Consider the following 17,644-nt stretch of genomic DNA (forward strand, 5'->3'; position numbering starts at 1 on the left):
TTGCACACCCCCCTAACTGAAAATGCCGGATCCCTGGCCATTAATGGAAATGGAGAAAGCATGCACTTAGTATAAGGGATGGCAGGGTCCACATTAGGCTTGCTAAACAAGTAGGACAAAAGACCTTTGTCAGACTTGTAAGGCTTGAGAACAGGTTTCTACATCAGGTAAAGCCATGAAAGAGGAAATCATACTTGTTGGGACCAGAAGGGAGATATGAGAAGAATGGTGGCCCTGTTCATCCTGACTTTCTACAGAATTTCAAGATTAGTAGAGAAGCTGGCCAAGGGGCCACTGATATACTAGAGTATCGCAGATGAGTGGCAACTACTACTATGCATTCAGTAAACATCTTTGAGGCTGTGGGAAAACCAAATGGAAGGGCTCCTCACTGGTAATGGCTGGCTCCTACCCTGAACAGCAGAAACTCTCTGGATGTCCTGGTAATTTTTATGTGTAGACAGTTATCCTGGAGATCCGGACAGCACACCCAGTCATCTTCCTGTACACAAGGAAGATCTCACTGTACTATGGCCATCTGGAACTTGGTTTTCTGAATGCAGTAGTTTAGGCTATTTAAAAATAAAATGGGTCTTATCTCCTTTAGTTCCAAAAAGAACCTGGAATAAATCCCATATCCTCTTCTGGTCAGGAAGGGCCTTTTGGATGACTGTTTCAAGAGATTTGCAAATTTGAATTTGGCCGCCACGTTGTAAAGTGAGAAAGAAGGAGCCCTTGGAGAAGAAATGAAGAGAATCTTCTAGCCTTCAGATATAATTTCCCTTATCCAGATGTCCTGCACAAAGGCCTATCATGCTTTCAGATGGAAGGATGTTTGACTTCAAACTGCCACCAAAGGTGGACAGTCGAACAAGTCTTCAGCAAACCTCACCATTCCCTGCAACATAACATGCAATCTAAGTTCACCAATATGTAAAACTGGGTTCATATAAACTTCTCATTAGCAGAACTAAGACAAACATTATGGGCCAGATTCAATAAAGCCTACACTAAGTGTACATTATATGTATTCAAGAACATTTTTATTACATTTCTTGTGCTTTCGAGTCACTCAAAGCTTACACTAAGTGTACAGACTACACTTTGTGGCAATATTTATGAACCCTTGTAAATATTTAAAGCTGCAAGAAAATCAATACGAAAACTAAAATTAGGAGGAGGAAGGTGTGAGTTATGTCTGTTCACTCAGAACGGTGTATACTTAGGTGTTATTGAATCCTGGGGTAAGTTTTTCTCTGAAACCAATAACTGTTGTTATTGTCTGCATTAACAATAAAAGACACTAAAGGAAATGCCTTTCCCATAGTTACTCCGCAAAATACTTCTGCTCTCCTAACTAATTTTAATCAGACAGGAGTCGCCGTGGACTATGATGTTTGCAGATGACATTGTGATCTGTAGTGAGAGTAGGGAACAGGTGGAGGAGACCCTGGAGAGGTGGAGATATGCTCTAGAGAGAAGAGGAATGAAGGTCAGCAGGACTAAGACAGAATATGTGTGTGTGAATGAGAGGGAGGATAGAGGAATGGTGAGGATGCAGGGAGTAGAGGTGGCGAAGGTGGATGAGTTTAAATACTTGGGATCAATAGTTCTGAGTAATGGTGAGTGTGGAAGAGAGGTGAAGAAGAGAGTACAGGCAGGATGGAGTGGGTGAAGAGGAATGTCAGGAGTGATTTGTGACAGACGAGTACCAGTAAGAGTGAAAGGGAAGGTCTACAAGAGGGTAGTGAGACCAGCTATGTTATATGGGTTGGAGACAGTGGCACTGACAAAAAGGCAGGAGTCTGAGCTTCATGTGGCAGAGTTGAAGATGTTAAGATTTGCACTGGGTGAGACGAGGATGGACAGGTTTAGGAATAAGTATATTAGAGGGTCAGCCCGGGTTGGAAGGTTTGGAGACAAAGCCAGAGAGGCAAGATTACGTTGGTTTGGACATGTGCTGAGGAGGAATGCAGAGTATATTGGGAAAAAGATGCTAAGGATAAAGCTGCCAGGTAACCGGAAAAGAGGAAGACCTAAGATAAGGTTTATGGATGTGGTGAGAGAGGACATGCAGGTGGTTGGGTGTGACAGAGCAAGATGCAGAAGACAGGAAGAAATGGAAACAGTTGATCTGCTGTGGTGACCCCTGATGGGAACAGCCGGAAGAAGAAGATTGCATCCCAATAGAAATATTTTCTGCAAGGGCACACTGGCGAAATACCCTTATATAAAATTCTTTAACTCGGCTGTTGTCCAGTCCTTAAAAGTGCACTTCAAATAAGAGGCCAATACTACACTCTTAGAAACAGCCAAGAAAATGTGCTCACACTCATACAACCAAGGTTTGGAGAAAAAGCTTCCTTCAGAATAGGACCTGCAACACAGAACCTATGAACACTGGAAACATTCAAAAGAAATCAAGTAACACTTAAAGTCCTGCTTTCTTGACACTGGCTAACAAATACTAGGTCACAGACTCCTATAAATCAACTGAAGAAAAACTTTGCTCCAATATATACATATTCTTCTTCTTCTTTCGGCTTTTAAAACATATTCTAATATTTATTAATGGCATTATAGGTGATAATGTCCACTACTGCATTTAATACTTCTCTACTGTGACTGAAGTACTTTCCAAAACTTCTACTGCAATTACTATTGTGTGTGTTATATGGGCTGTGGCTGAAAAGGGTCAGTGTAGAAAAGCTCACTTACTTGGTTACCAGACTGTAAACTAAAATAATCAACTGTGATTCCAGTTTTTTGAGTGCCTTGATGGAGAATGTACCAGAGGCATAAATATTTTGCCCAGGAATCCTTATCCAGGCAATGGACCATGAATGTGTACAGAAACAAAAAGCTTCTTGGAATACTTGTTTCCTTAGTAGAGGCTGGGTCAACCCAGCCACTGGGGATGCACAAGCCAGTGCATTTCTTCGTGCCGGTCCCAAGCCCGGATAAATAGGGAGGGTTGCGTCAGGAAGGGCATCAGGCGTAAAACATCTGCCAAATGAGATATGTGGAAACCAATACAGATTTACATACTGGATCTGTCAAGGCCCGGGTTAACAATGACCGCCACCAATACTGTTAGCCGACAGGGTGCTGGCGGAGATCGGGCTACTGTTGGCCGAAGAAGGGAGGGAAGGCATGCCCAAAGGCAGGAAGAGAGGAGAAAGGTTAGGAGTGTATTAGTGAGGGTAGGAACTTTGAAGGTTGGCAGCATGACTGGTATAGGGAGAGAGCTAGCTGATATGATGGACAGAAGGAAGGCTGATATATTGTGTATACAAGAGACCAGGTGGAAGGGAAGTAAGGCCAGGTGTATTGGAGGTGGGTTCAAATTGTTCTATCATGGTGTGGATGGGAGGAGAAATGGGGGAGGGGTTATCCTGAAGGAACGGTATACCAAGTGTGTTTTGGAGGTGAAACGAGTGTCAGATAGAGTGATGTTTATGAAGCTGGAAATTGGTGGTGTAATGATGAATGTTGTTAGTGCATATGCTCCACAAGTTGGGTGTGCGATGGATAAGAAAGAAAAATTTTGGAGCGAGTTGGATGAAGTGGTGATGACTGCACCCAAGGGTGACAGAGTGGTGATCAGAGCAGATTTCGATGGGCATTTTGGTGAAGGGAACAGAGGGCATGAGGAAGTGATGGGTAGGTATGGTGTTAAGGAAAGGAATGCAGAAGGTCAGATGGTAGTGGATTTTGCAAAAAGGATGGACATGGCTGTAGTGAATACGCATTTTAACAAGAGGGGGGAGCACAGGGTGACATATAGAGTGGAGGGAGATGCACACAGGTGGATTATATCCTATGTAGGAGGGCCAGTGTGAAGGAGATTGGAGACTGTAAAGTGGTGACGGGGTAAAGTGTAGTTAGGCAGCATAGAATGGTGGTCTGTAGAATGACACTGGTGATCAAGAAGAGAAGGAGGAGTGTGAGGGCAGCACCAAGGATCAAATGGTTGAAACTGAAAAAGGGTGATTGTGAGGTGGAATTCAGGGAAGAGTTAAGGCAGGCACTGGGTGGCAGTGAAGTGTTACCAAATAGCTGGGTAACTACAGCAGAGCTAATAAGGGAGACTGCTAGAAAGGTGCTTGGTGTGACATCTGGACAGAGGAAGGCGGACAAGGAGACCTGGTGGTGGAATGAGGAAGTACAGGAGAGTATACGGAGAAAGAAGTTGGCGAAGAAGAAGTTGGATTGTCAGAGAGATGAAGAAAGTAGACAGGAGTATAAGGAGATGAGGTGCATGGTAAAGAGAGAGGTGGCAAAGGCTAAGGATATGGCGTATAGAGAGTTGTATGAAAGGTTGGAAACTAAGGAGGGAGAAAAGGACCTGTACCGATTGGCTAGACAGAGGGACCAAGCTAGGAAAGATGTGCAGCAGCTAAGGGTGATAAAGGACAATGAGGGAAACGTACTCACTAGCGAGGAGAATGTGTTGAACAGATGGAAGGAGTACTTTGAGGGGCTGATGAATGAAGAGAAAGAGACAGAGAAGGCTGGATGATGTGGGGATTGTGGAAGTGCAATGGATTAGCAAGGCGGAAGTAAGGATAGCTATGAAGAGGATGAAGAATGGAAAGGCTGTTGGTCCAGATGACATACCTGTGGAAGCTTGGAGGTGTTTAGGAGAAATGGCAGTGGAATTTTTAATCAGATTGTTTAATGAAATCTTGGAAAGTGAGAGGATGCCTGAGGAGTGGAGAAAAAGTGTTTTGGTACCAATTTCTAAGAATAAGGATGGTGTGCAGAGCTGTAGTAACTACAGAGGGATAAAACTGATCAGTCACAGCATCAAATTATGGGAAAGAGTAGTGGAAGCTAGGTTAAGAAGGGAGGTGATGATTAGTGATCAGCAGTATGGTTTCATACCAGGAAAGAGCAATACAGATGCGATGTTTGCTCTGAGAGTGTTGATGGAGAAGTACAGAGAAGGTCAGAAGGAATTGCATTGTGTCTTTGTAGACTTAGAGAAAGCATATGGACAGGGTGCCTAAAGAAAGCATATGACAGGGTGCCTAGAGAAAGCATATGACAGGGTGCCTAAAGAAGAGTTGTGGTATTGTATGAGGAAGTCAGGAGTGGCAGAGAAGTATGTAAGAGTGGTACAGGATATGTACAAGTGTAGTGTGACAGCAGTGAGATCTGCAGTGGGAGTGACAGATGCGTTTAAGGTGGAGATGGGATTACATCAAGGATCAGCTCTGAGCCCTTTCCTATTTGCACTGGTGATGGACAGGTTGACAGACGAGATCAGACAGGAGTCCCTGTGGACTATGATGTTTGCAGATGACATTGTGATATGTAGTAAGAGTAGGGAACAGGTTGAGGAGACTCTGGAGAGGTGGAGATGTGCTCTAGAGAGGAAAGGAATGAAGGTCAGCCGGACTAAGATGGAATATGTGTGTGTGAATGAAAGGGAGGATAGAGGAATGGTGAGGATGCAGGGAGTAGAGGTGGCGAAGGTGGATGAGTTTAAATACTTGGGATCAACAGTTCAGAGTAATGGTGAGTGTGGAAGAGAGTACAGGCAGGGTGGAGTGGGTGGAGAAGAATGTCAGGAGTGATTTGTGACAGACAAGTACCAGTAAGAGGGAAAGGGAAGGTCTACAAGAGGGTAGTGAGACCAGCTATGTTATATGGGTTGGAGACAGTGGTATTGACAAAAAGGCAGGAGTCAGAGCTGGATGTGGCAGTTAAAGATGTTAAGATTTGCATACGGTGTGACGAGTGTGGACAGGATTAGGAATAAGTATATTAGAGGGTCAGCCCAGGTTGGAAAGTTTGGAGATAAAGCCAGAGAGGCAAGATTACGTTGGTTTGGAGACGTGCTGAGGAGGGATGCTGGGTATATTGGGAAAAGGATGCTAAGGATGAAGCTACCAGGTAACAGAAAAAAAAGAAGGCCTAAGATGAGGTTTATGGATGTGGTGAGAGAGGACATGCAGGTGGTTGGTGTGACAGAGCAAGATGCAGAGGACAGGAAGAAATGGAAACAGATGATCCGCTGTTGCGACCCCTAACTGGGAAAAGCCAAAAGAAGAAGAAGAAGAAGAAGTAGAGACTGGGTCAACTGGATAGGTTTCCCTCTGATACATTAACTGAAATATTTCCCCAAACTTGAGGTTGTCAGGGGAAATGGGAAGAAAACTTCCTTTTGTCCAAGTTGTTCAGAGTGGGCGACTCCATTAATGAAAGTAGGGTCCTCCTTTTGCATATTCCTTTCCTGACAGCACTAACATAGGGTTTGTGGGAGTTTGTAGGAGAGGACTATTCTCCATGTCTTGTGCCTTAAGTTTCCATTCCATGTTCATTGGGGACAAGCATGAAAGACACAAGACGTAGGACTACGGGATGTCCATGGAATGGAACTGACACGGACGTAACTTCCCTGGTATCTAAATACCTGAAAGGTTGCGCTGGCACTTCTTGTCCCATGGCTCATGGGGGGACTGGGATAAGCATAACGGTCAATGTGTTTACCTCATTGACAGATGGTGCAGGGTTTGTTTGATCACCACCTTTGAAACTGACTAGGTTCAAAGCCCACCACAAAAGAGCTAGTACTAGTACCTTTGCTTGAATGAATGCAGATACTGTCAAAAAAAAAAACAATCCCCCCCCTGTTTGATGCTGAATGGGAGCCATCAACTCCAATCAACTCCAATGCCAAACTTCTGAGCTTTGCTACTTTGGGGAGCGAGAGGGGGCCAAGCAAAGAGAGAGAAGGAAGATGGAACTGAAGAAGACACCAAACCGCTGACATTGAGGATGTGTGACAAAGTGGACCTCAGCATTGAAGGGCCTGGTGCCAAGACCACTGGCACCAATGTTAGTGTTGGGGGCTGAAAGGAGAAGTCCTACTGACATCAAAGATTGCTGGAAGGAAGTTGGGTTCAACACTTCCAGTGTCAAGACTGTACAAAGGAAGAATGCACAGGCATCACGTGTAAAGGACCATCTCTACTTACCCTGGAGTCAGTGACGCAAGAGGAGTTACCCATTTCAATTTGAGCTTTGACTGAGGCCTTCATTATTTTTCTCGAGGCTTTGTGAATAGTAGGGCTTCAGAAGTTTCTAGCTGACCAAATCAACATGGGGAAGAAGATCCCCAACTCCAAATACCTTGTTAACTTCCATGCCTACCAGAAGCTGTTCAGTCTTCTCCAGGAAGTGGAGTTGGGCAGTAAGGAAACCCCTGTAGTCTAATCATGCTCTTCAGCTACACTAGGTTCCTGTGACTTGGCTGGGGTACCTCTTTTCCATTAACCTTGGGGGAAGGTCAGATACTATCTTTTTTTCTGTGGCTGCCCTGTGCCCCTCAACTTTGCATTTTCCTTACACTTGGATTCTGTGGGAAGAAGCTTTTTTAGCGTCAATGTGCTCCTCTTTTCCTTGAGTCAAACTTTTGGCAAATCAAACAGTGAGCCCCCAAGTGCTCCAGTTCTCAGGCACAGGACAGCTTGTATACTGGGAGAGAATCTAGGGCACACATCTTCTGCAAATCTTAAACTTTCAGGCCTACTTAGTCCTTTCTATCCATAACTCTGCTACAAAGAACTACAACAATATGCTAAACAAAAAGTAAAGCTAACTCTAAATCGGAAAAGGCCCAAGTGGTCAGTCAACTTAGGCAGGAGCAGGACAAGAACAAACAATAAGGAAAAAGGTTAAATAGCAACCTAAAATTTCACAAACTACACTAGAAACTCTCTACCTGTCCTGATTATATAAAAAAACAAACAAACACAGCAGACTATATTATACTTTGGAATGCCTTGATGCATAGGGTCCATCAGCAAATGGAGGTCCGAAGAGAACGGGAAAGCATGGTGTACTATAGAAATGAAGGGAAGAGTCAGGGTGCAAAAAATGAAAGCAACCTCTGCAACTAGTCCCAACACTGAAGAGGAAGGACTGGATCATCCAAGATCTCCTATCTGAACCATTTCTATGTTAAGACCTACAATTTAATTTAGCAAATACCTCAACTTTAAAATGACAACATGAGGTTTTCAGATCAAGCAGTACATTGAGTTCTCAGACACAGTTTTAATTAAAGCCCATAAAATCTCATGATTTTAATAAATGATTCAAAAACGGTAAAACTCCACCTTATGTTTTGATAAAGGCAGAACTTCGTGACATGCACTATTACAGTATATGGAATGGTATTTTATGTCCCATATTATCTGCATCTTATTTAATTCTGTAATTAATCACTGGCATCAATCACTTAGCAAAATTCTGCAATTAATAGGCATCAATCTCCTAACAAGACCCTTGCTGGATGACCAATTCTTCTAACTCCAAAGTTAAAGATAATGAACACATAATAAAGGACATAAAACTCAATCCCACATAAGTGCATTCTCAAGCTCTTCCTGCACTAATGTCAGAAAATATAAATGAAAACGCAATTATGTTTGACGACTCTAGGCAGCACATCTGGTGGTACAGAAGGTAAAGAAAATACTTCAGATAATCATTTAACTGCTGAATCTAACAAATATTTGTGTTATTAAAAACAAAGCAAATATTCTAACATGAATACCATTATGGGGTAGGGAGAGAATAAAATGCACAAAAAATATTTCATTCACCTGAACTTTTCATATGATAAACTTAAAGGTACTAACACTCCACCAGGTCAGGAAATTGTCACCGCTACATTAAAGAAGAGTAATGTAAAAGAAAATATAAGGGAAACACTTTTGGCAACACAAATACTATATAAATCATTCTGTGTCAAATTCTGGTTGGTTTACTCTCATTTAAGCTCTGTCCTAGATTTTCACCCACAATTTAACGCACTAGTAAACCAGAGTTGTACATCCTGCCTGTGTGAAATGGTGCAGATTCTTGCAAGTAAAATCCTGGTAGTCTAAATGATGATTCCATACCTGCTTTAGTGGCTGTGGAGAAGGAACCAAACCCTTGAATGGCCACACTCCCACTTCCAGAGCTAAACGTGCCAGAGGGCTTTTGTTCTCCAAAAGTAGTACTTCCGAACCCGAATGATTTAGCACCACTGTTCCCAAACAGGCTGGACTGCAATAGAAAGGAGATAAGTGAATAAGAGAAACTGATACATGCAGTAGGGGGAGGGAGGGAGAGAGAGAGATAATGTAGCATAATATGAACTAAAACATGACAGATAAACATTTAATATGCACTCAACATCTCAGATGCAGAGGTTTGCACAGCATACATTGGGATTTTCTCTTTTGAGACTTCTAGCTTACAAAATTCTGATTTTTGTAACTATTCTGACAGCTATGGATGAACGTCTCAAGCCAGCACACTTAAATTTGGCTAAGAGGTAAGATAAATCCCTACAGTACTCAATCTGGTCCCCAAAACATTAAAAGCAAGTGCAACCTGTAAGGCAGAAAAAAAATACAAATATATAAGCATGACAAAGGAAAATCTCTGTGGCCACAGGACAGACAGGCCATCCAGCACAAGATATGGCAAGAGGGTGATTAACCACTCACTGCAGAATGCCTCCTTGCACATCAACGAAAACCTATGTATTCTCTATACTAGCCGATCCATGAGGATGCATTTTGCAGTGGGTAGTCTTTCTAAAGGAACGGATTTTGTAATCTAAGTAACTTTGAAGATCAAAACCCAAGCTTGGGAAGCAAGTGGCCATGGAACAAATGCCCTCAACAGAGGCCACTCTTGAAGTAAGTACTAGAATGCTAAAGCAGGTCTTGACAGTAGAATGTTCCATCTAAGAGCTCATCTCTTGAAGGCAAATTATAACACAATTAACTATTTGAACAGGACTTGCTATAGCAACTGCCAGCCCCCTTTAGCAGAAACCACGGAAATGAACAGTCATGCTGTCTTCCTGAACTCATTCTGTCTTCCTGAACTCATATATCCTATTACGCAAGATAGGAATGGTCATCAATCCATTGGACACTTTCAATAAACAAAAACAGGAAAAGTAGGTTCTAAGACATTTTTTGAGAGCAAATAAATATGGTCTTAAATGCATCATTTCATATATATACGGATCTCATTTGTAACGCCTCCTAATTAATTCACACACCCATCACCGAAACATTTCTCCAATAAAAAGAAAAAGAAAGTTGGACCTAGGTGGAGTAGCCTAAGCTACTCGAGTTATATCCTGACCATTGCCCAACTTTTTAGAGTTTTAGGGCACCTTCCAATCACTAACTGCCAAGTGGGTTGACAGGAGGCATATAAACTCAGCAGAGAGCAAAAGCTTCAGAGGTTTCTTGCCTCCAAAAGGGAGGCTACAGCCCAAGTAGGAAAATGCTGGGAAAGGAGACTAGGACAAATGACATATGTATAAAAATGTGTACAAGTATGGACACCGTACCTTGACAATAAACCTGAGGGAGAAAAAAGGTTAGGAAATAGGACAGAGTGGCTCCTACAAAAGTGATGCATTAGAACATGTACTGCTTTAGTTAGTTTACTCAACAACTGTACTATGTTCAACATTTAGATCACTGCTGTAGTACCCTAACCTACTAGAATTATATAGGAAGGAAAAAGGAAGTCAAGAATCCAGGAGTCCCTGGAGGACAGTCCCACCAAAGAATGAAAGAAAAAGTAATACAGTTTGTATGAGGACCACATTGCTGCCTTCAGTCCAATCCTTTCAAAAATGGCAAAGAAGCTCTGGTAGAATGGGCCCTAACCTTGCTTTGGCGTAACATGTCATGATGAGAATAGCAAAAGGAAATAGCTTGAGACAACCACCTTGAAATTGCTTCTTTTCTTTCCTTCACAGGAAACAAACAGCTGACTGACATTGAAAGATTTAGTTCTATCCAAGTAGTATCTAAGCCACCTGTGGACACTGAAAGTATGTAATATTCTCTCTCTTTTAGGTAACGGAAAGAAAACAAGATGATTAACAGTCTGCCTTGAGGTAAAATTTGAAACTACATTAGGTATAAAACTTGCAATTTTTTCTCAAAGTAACACTGTCCTTATAGAAAATGAGGCAGGGCTGTCTCGCCATAAGAGCGGGTAAATCAAATACTCTTTTTGCAGACACCAAAGCAATGTGTAACATGGTTTTCCAAGTTAAAAACCTCAAATCACGCTGATGAGCTGGTTCAAATAAAAGAAGTGTTACTTTTTCAAGCACAATACATCCCATTCAAACACTATTTTCACACAAAAACATTTTTTCTCAAAAAAAATGTAGTGGAAGGTTCCTCAGAAGGGTACTTATCTGAGCAGCTTTGAAAGGATCACTAGATAGCTGTCAGATTTATGATGTCTGCAGAGGCAGTAATGAAGTTCTGAAGCTTCGGGGCCCTTACTGCTGCTTTTATGTGCTTGTCAAGTGACTCAGCCATTATGGCACACACAAGTTGCACTAAAGCTTTAAAAAACTGGCCAATGGTCATATCCTGGACAGGATATAATCCAAACTGCTCAGTGTACTGCAACAGTGACCTAAATGTTGAGCATCACCTTTGTGTTAGCATGCATTTCAATGACTTAAAGATGTGATGAAGTCATAACAAGTAACTCTTGAGTTTCCCATCTGGTTTTATCTTTGCTTCCTCCCTAAAATGTCATTTTGTTTCTCAGTAGCTCCCGCACTTGAGAAGTGGGAGCCACTGTGATGTAATGCATTGCACTGGGAAAGCACATCTAGCTACCCAGCCTGCAGGTGCACTCAAAGAAATGTGTTTCTGCAAATTAAGGAGAAGAAAATAAAAAAAAAATAATAAAGATGGTGATGACACTGGTAATACAAATAGCACAATTTGTGAGAAAGAAAACTTACAAAAAGTCAACGGTCACCGTAACAGCACGTCAACATACGGGCTTTTGTCTTGCTTAGCTCTCTTCATTCAGAGTCAGAAATTTTATCAGCTGTGCCTCAGTCTTGCCCCATCATTCCATCAAATCACAGTTAATGCACAAGGCTGATGCATAAAGTTAGCATACCATTCCATCAAATCGCAGTTAATGTATAGGGCTCACAGACAAAGTTAGCATACCATTCCATCAAATCGCAGTTAATGTATAGGGCTCACAGACAAAGTTAGCATACCATTCCATCAAATCGCAGTTAATGTATAGGGCTCACAGACAAAGTTAGCATATCATTCCATCAAATCGCAGTTAATGCATACGGCTCACAGACAAAGTTAGCATACCATTCCATCAAATCGCAGTTAATGTATACGGCTCACAGACAAAGTTAGCATACCATTCCATCAAATCGCAGTTAATGTATACGGCTCACAGACAAAGTTAGCATATCATTCCATCAAATCACAGTTAATGCACAAGGCTGATGCATAAAGTTAGCATACCATTCCATCAAATCGCAGTTAACGTATAGGGCTCACAGACAAAGTTAGCATATCATTCCATAAAATCGCAGGTAATGCATACGGCTCACAAAGTTAGCATTACTAGCAGCTTTCATCAGTTCCTTCTGGAAAAAAAAAAACGGTCAACACAATTATTCTTAAAACACTTAACAGTCCAGCAACAAGGTGCCGAGGAATAAACCCATGGCCATGCACCAGATGACCAAAATTCCATTCCAAGCTTAGGTACAGGAAGAGCTAGATTTTGGGGGGTGGCAACAGCGAATGTCTGACATGAGTTCATCCAACCTGGGAGAAGAGTGACAGTTCAGTCTGCCTCAGTGACGACTTTTGTAAAAAGGAAGCGAAAATAACATGCAGCAGTCTGCTAGGGAGGCATATCTTGAGGTGAAGCCATGCCTACATGCCTAAGTGCAGCAAGGCACGGCTGGCCTCATGCTAGTAAATGTGCACATCAGTCACTGGGGTAGGGAGTTACCCTAAGTGCAGGAAGGCATGGCTGGCCTCATGCTAGTAAATGTGCACATCAGTCACTTGGGTAGGGAGTTACCCTAAGTGTAGGAAGGCACGGCTGGCCTCATGCTAGTAAATGTGCACATCAGTCACTTGGGTAGGGAGTTACCCTAAGTGTAGGAAGGCACGGCTGGCCTCATGCTAGTAAATGTGCACATCAGTCACTGGGGTAGGGAGTTACCCTAAGTGTAGGAAGGCACGGCTGGCCTCATGCTAGTAAATGTGCACATCAGTCACTGGGGTAGGGAGTTACCTTAGTGTAGGAAGGCACGGCTGGCCTCATGCTAGTAAATGTGCACATCAGTCACTGGGGTAGGGAGTTACCCTAAGTGTAGGAAGGCACGGCTGGCCTCATGCTAGTAAATGTGCACATCAGTCACTGGGGTAGGGAGTTACCCTAAGTGTAGGAAGGCACGGCTGGCCTCATGCTAGTAAATGTGCACATCAGTCACTGGGGTAGGGAGTTACCTAAGTGTAGGAAGGCACGGCTGGCCTCATGCTAGTAAATGTGCACATCAGTCACTGGGGTAGGGAGTTACCCTAAGTGTAGGAAGGCACGGCTGGCCTCATGCTAGTAAATGTGCACATCAGTCACTGGGGTAGGGAGTTACCCTAAGTGTAGGAAGGCACGGCAGGCCTCATGCTAGTAAATGTGGACATCAGTCACTGGGGTAGGGAGTTACCCTAAGTGTAGGAAGGCACGGCTGGCCTCATGCTAGTAAATGTGCACATCAGTCACTGGGGTAGGGAGTTACCTTAGTGTAGGAAGGCACGGCTGGCCTCATGCTAGTAAATGTGCACATCAGTCACTGGGGTAGGGAGTTACCCTAAGTGTAGGAAGGCACGGCTGGCCTCATGCTAGTAAATGTGGACATCAGTCACTGGGGTAGGGAGTTACCCTAAGTGTAGGAAGGCACGGCTGGCCTCATGCTAGTAAATGTGCACATCAGTCACTGGGGTAGGGAGTTACCCTAAGTGTAGGAAGGCACGGCTGGCCTCATGCTAGTGAATGTGCACATCGGTCACTGGGGTAGGGAGTTACCCTAAGTGTAGGAAGGCACTGCTGGCCTCATGCTAGTGAATGTGCACATAAGTCACTGGGGTAGGGAGTTACCCTAAGTGTAGGAAGGCACGGCTGGCCTCATGCTAGTAAATGTGCACATCAGTCACTGGGGTAGGGAGTTACCCTAAGTGTAGGAAGGCACGGCTGGCCTCATGCTAGTAAATGTGCACATCAGTCACTTGGGTAGGGAGTTACCCTAAGTGTAGGAAGGCACAGCTGGCCTCATGCTAGTAAATGTGCACATCAGTCACTGGGGTAGGGAGTTACCCTAAGTGTAGGAAGGCACGGCTGGCCTCATGCTAGTAAATGTGCACATCAGTCACTGGGGTAGGGAGTTACCCTAAGTGCAGGAAGGCATGGCTGGCCTCATGCTAGTAAATGTGCACATCAGTCACTGGGGTAGGGAGTTACCCTAAGTGTAGGGAGGCACGGCTGGCCTCATGCTAGTAAATGTGCACATCAGTCACTGGGGTAGGGAGTTACCCTAAGTGTAGGAAGGCACTGCTGGCCTCATGCTAGTAAATGTGCACATCAGTCACTGGGGTAGGGAGTTACCCTAAGTGCAGGAAGGCATGGCTGGCCTCATGCTAGTAAATGTGCACATCAGTCACTTGGGTAGGGAGTTACCCTAAGTGTAGGAAGGCATGGCTGGCCTCATGCTAGTAAATGTGCACATCAGTCACTGGGGTAGGGAGTTACCCTAAGTGTAGGAAGGCACGGCTGGCCTCATGCTAGTAAATGTGCACATCAGTCACTGGGGTAGGGAGTTACCCTAAGTGTAGGAAGGCACTGCTGGCCTCATGCTAGTGAATGTGCACATCAGTCACTGGGGTAGGGAGTTACCCTAAGTGTAGGAAGGCACGGCTGGCCTCATGCTAGTAAATGTGCACATCAGTCACTGGGGTAGGGAGTTACCCTAAGTGTAGGAAGGCACGGCTGGCCTCATGCTAGTAAATGTGCACATCAGTCACTGGGGTAGGGAGTTACCCTAAGTGTAGGAAGGCACGGCTGGCCTCATGCTAGTAAATGTGCACATCAGTCACTTGGGTAGGGAGTTACCCTAAGTGTAGGAAGGCACAGCTGGCCTCATGCTAGTAAATGTGCACATCAGTCACTGGGGTAGGGAGTTACCCTAAGTGTAGGAAGGCACGGCTGGCCTCATGCTAGTAAATGTGCACATCAGTCACTGGGGTAGGGAGTTACCTTAGTGTAGGAAGGCACGGCTGGCCTCATGCTAGTAAATGTGCACATCAGTCACTGGGGTAGGGAGTTACCCTAAGTATAGGAAGGCACTGCTGGCCTCATGCTAGTAAATGTGCACATCAGTCACTGGGGTAGGGAGTTACCCTAAGTGTAGGAAGGCACGGCTGGCCTCATGCTAGTAAATGTGCACATCAGTCACTGGGGTAGGGAGTTACCCTAAGTGTAGGAAGGCACGGCTGCCCTCATGCTAGTAAATGTGCACATCAGTCACTGGGGTAGGGAGTTACCCTAAGTGTAGGAAGGCACGGCTGGCCTCATGCTAGTAAATGTGCACATCAGTCACTGGGGTAGGGAGTTACCCTAAGTGTAGGAAGGCACGGCTGGCCTCATGCTAGTAAATGTGCACATCAGTCACTGGGGTAGGGAGTTACCCTAAGTGTAGGAAGGCACGGCTGGCCTCATGCTAGTAAATGTGCACATCAGTCACTGGGGTAGGGAGTTACCCTAAGTGCAGGAAGGCATGGCTGGCCTCATGCTAGTAAATGTGCACATCAGTCACTGGGGTAGGGAGTTACCCTAAGTGCAGGAAGGCATGGCTGGCCTCATGCTAGTAAATGTGCACATCAGTCACTGGGGTAGGGAGTTACCCTAAGTGCAGGAAGGCATGGCTGGCCTCATGCTAGTAAATGTGCACATCAGTCACTGGGGTAGGGAGTTACCCTAAGTGTAGGAAGGCACGGCTGGCCTCATGCTAGTAAATGTGCACATCAGTCACTGGGGTAGGGAGTTACCCTAAGTGTAGGAAGGCACGGCTGGCCTCATGCTAGTAAATGTGCACATCAGTCACTGGGGGGGGGGGGGGGGTTGGGGGGGGTAGCCCATCAAAAGGAAAAAGCAATGGCAGTCTGGAAGAGAATATTCAGTGACTGGTTCTTCTCCAAGGAAGGGACATGAATGGGCCTAAAGTGACTGTGAGACAGCTGATGGCTGCTGACAGCAGGGAAGAAAACAATAAAAATAACAAGAAACGAGGAAACCATCATTATCATGGGGAAGGAGGGAGGGCAGCTGGACTGTTACAGTAACCACTCCTTTAATAGCTAGTGTTATCACAAGTACTCCTGCAGACAACTGGAATACTTTCTTCCTGGAGAGACACTGTAAGAGTACACCATGACATTAGGGTGCATTCCCCGAGGACAACAAAGGAATGAGGCAGTTACAGGGCCTTCTGAAGCACAGCAGTGTCAAATCCCCATGGTCATACAACTGTGGAGAAAAGAAAAGTACAGTTGTGTACACTTACCATAAGTGTAGATGTTCGAGTGTATTCACTGTTGCAGTCATTACACTTGGGTTATCCTGCTTGCAGGCTACCCTCAGTCGGCCTGAATTCCAAAGTCTACGTCCGGCGTCAGTTGCTGTCGCCTCTTCCCTGACGTCAGTGGGCCAGGGGTATAAAAAATGCAGCCGACACCATTTTCTTCAGTTTTTCTTGCCCCAGATGTCAGGTGCCCCCAAAAGGGTAGGCTAAAAATATGCCAATAAACAATGCATGCACCAAAATATATAATACCATCATCTACAAGCAAATACACCACATAGGTTGTATAGATTTAGAAAAGTGCAGATAAGTTCCAGCAAAAATATGGGGGTTGGGTGGGTAACCTGGACTGAAACAGTGAATACACTCGAACATCTATATTTATGGTAAGTGTACACAACTGTACTACATTCTTTGTGTTTCACTGTTGCAGTCATTACAATTGGGTTGAATCCCAAAACTATGGTTGGGAGGCTGGAGCTAAATAGCATTAGGAGCAGCTATGAGGCCCTGCAGAACTGCAGTGGCAAAGCCTGCCCTGGATTTAGAGTAGAGTGGTAAATGATAGTGCTTTGTAAAGGTGTGCACTGAACTCCAGGTAGCAGCCTCTAAAATGTCTTTGGTTGGTACTCCCCTGAGGAAGGCTGCTGAAGTGGCTGCTGCTCTGGCTGAATGTGGCCTAATCCCCTTAGGCACTGGCTTGCCATGTTGTGAATAGCAGAAACGAATGCAGTGGCCTATCCACTTTGAAATAGTCTGCTTTGAGATAGCCTTTCCTTGTGATCCTGCAGCATATGCCACTAGTAGTTGCTCTGTCTTCCTGAAAGCTTTGGTTCTGTTCAAGTAGAAACGTAGCTGTCTGTGTATGTCCAAAGAATGCAGAATTCTCTCCCCCTCATTCTGTGGGTTTGGATAAAAAGTAGGCAGATGAATAGTTTGGTTAAGGGTCACACTGGACACTACCTTAGGCATAAATGTCGGGTTCGTCCTAAGATAAACCCTGTCTGGATAAAAATGATAAACGGTTCCACAGCCATAGGTTCATATTAGGCTATCTGCCCTAGGGCATTTATAAGCCTAGCCAGAATGTATTTGGCTTTCGCCACCCATTTAAAATTTATTTTGCTATGCACTTTTTCGAGGTTAGTATACTGTGCCTCTGTCTAACAGTGACACAGA

At 44.3% G+C, this 17,644-nt stretch overlaps 1 protein-coding gene across 1 annotated transcript in view; it reads right to left on the reverse strand.

Moving 5' to 3' along the window:
• NUP214 (nucleoporin 214) overlaps window positions 1-17,644 on the reverse strand; it is a 3,229,616-nt gene that overhangs the window by 450,530 nt on the left and 2,761,442 nt on the right. The window contains exons 32-34 of the mRNA XM_044058190.1: window positions 17,317-17,320; window positions 10,041-10,044; window positions 8,919-9,066 (exon numbers count right to left, since the gene is read on the reverse strand). Of these exons, the coding sequence (XP_043914125.1) occupies window positions 8,919-9,066; window positions 10,041-10,044; window positions 17,317-17,320 (156 nt within the window). The remainder of the gene's footprint in view (window positions 1-8,918; window positions 9,067-10,040; window positions 10,045-17,316; window positions 17,321-17,644) is intronic.

The sequence above is a fragment of the Protopterus annectens genome, chromosome 16.part0 (genome assembly GCF_019279795.1).
Source record: "Protopterus annectens isolate FY-2018-M chromosome 16.part0, PAN1.0, whole genome shotgun sequence".
In the NCBI taxonomy this organism is placed as follows: Eukaryota; Metazoa; Chordata; order Ceratodontiformes; family Protopteridae; genus Protopterus; species Protopterus annectens.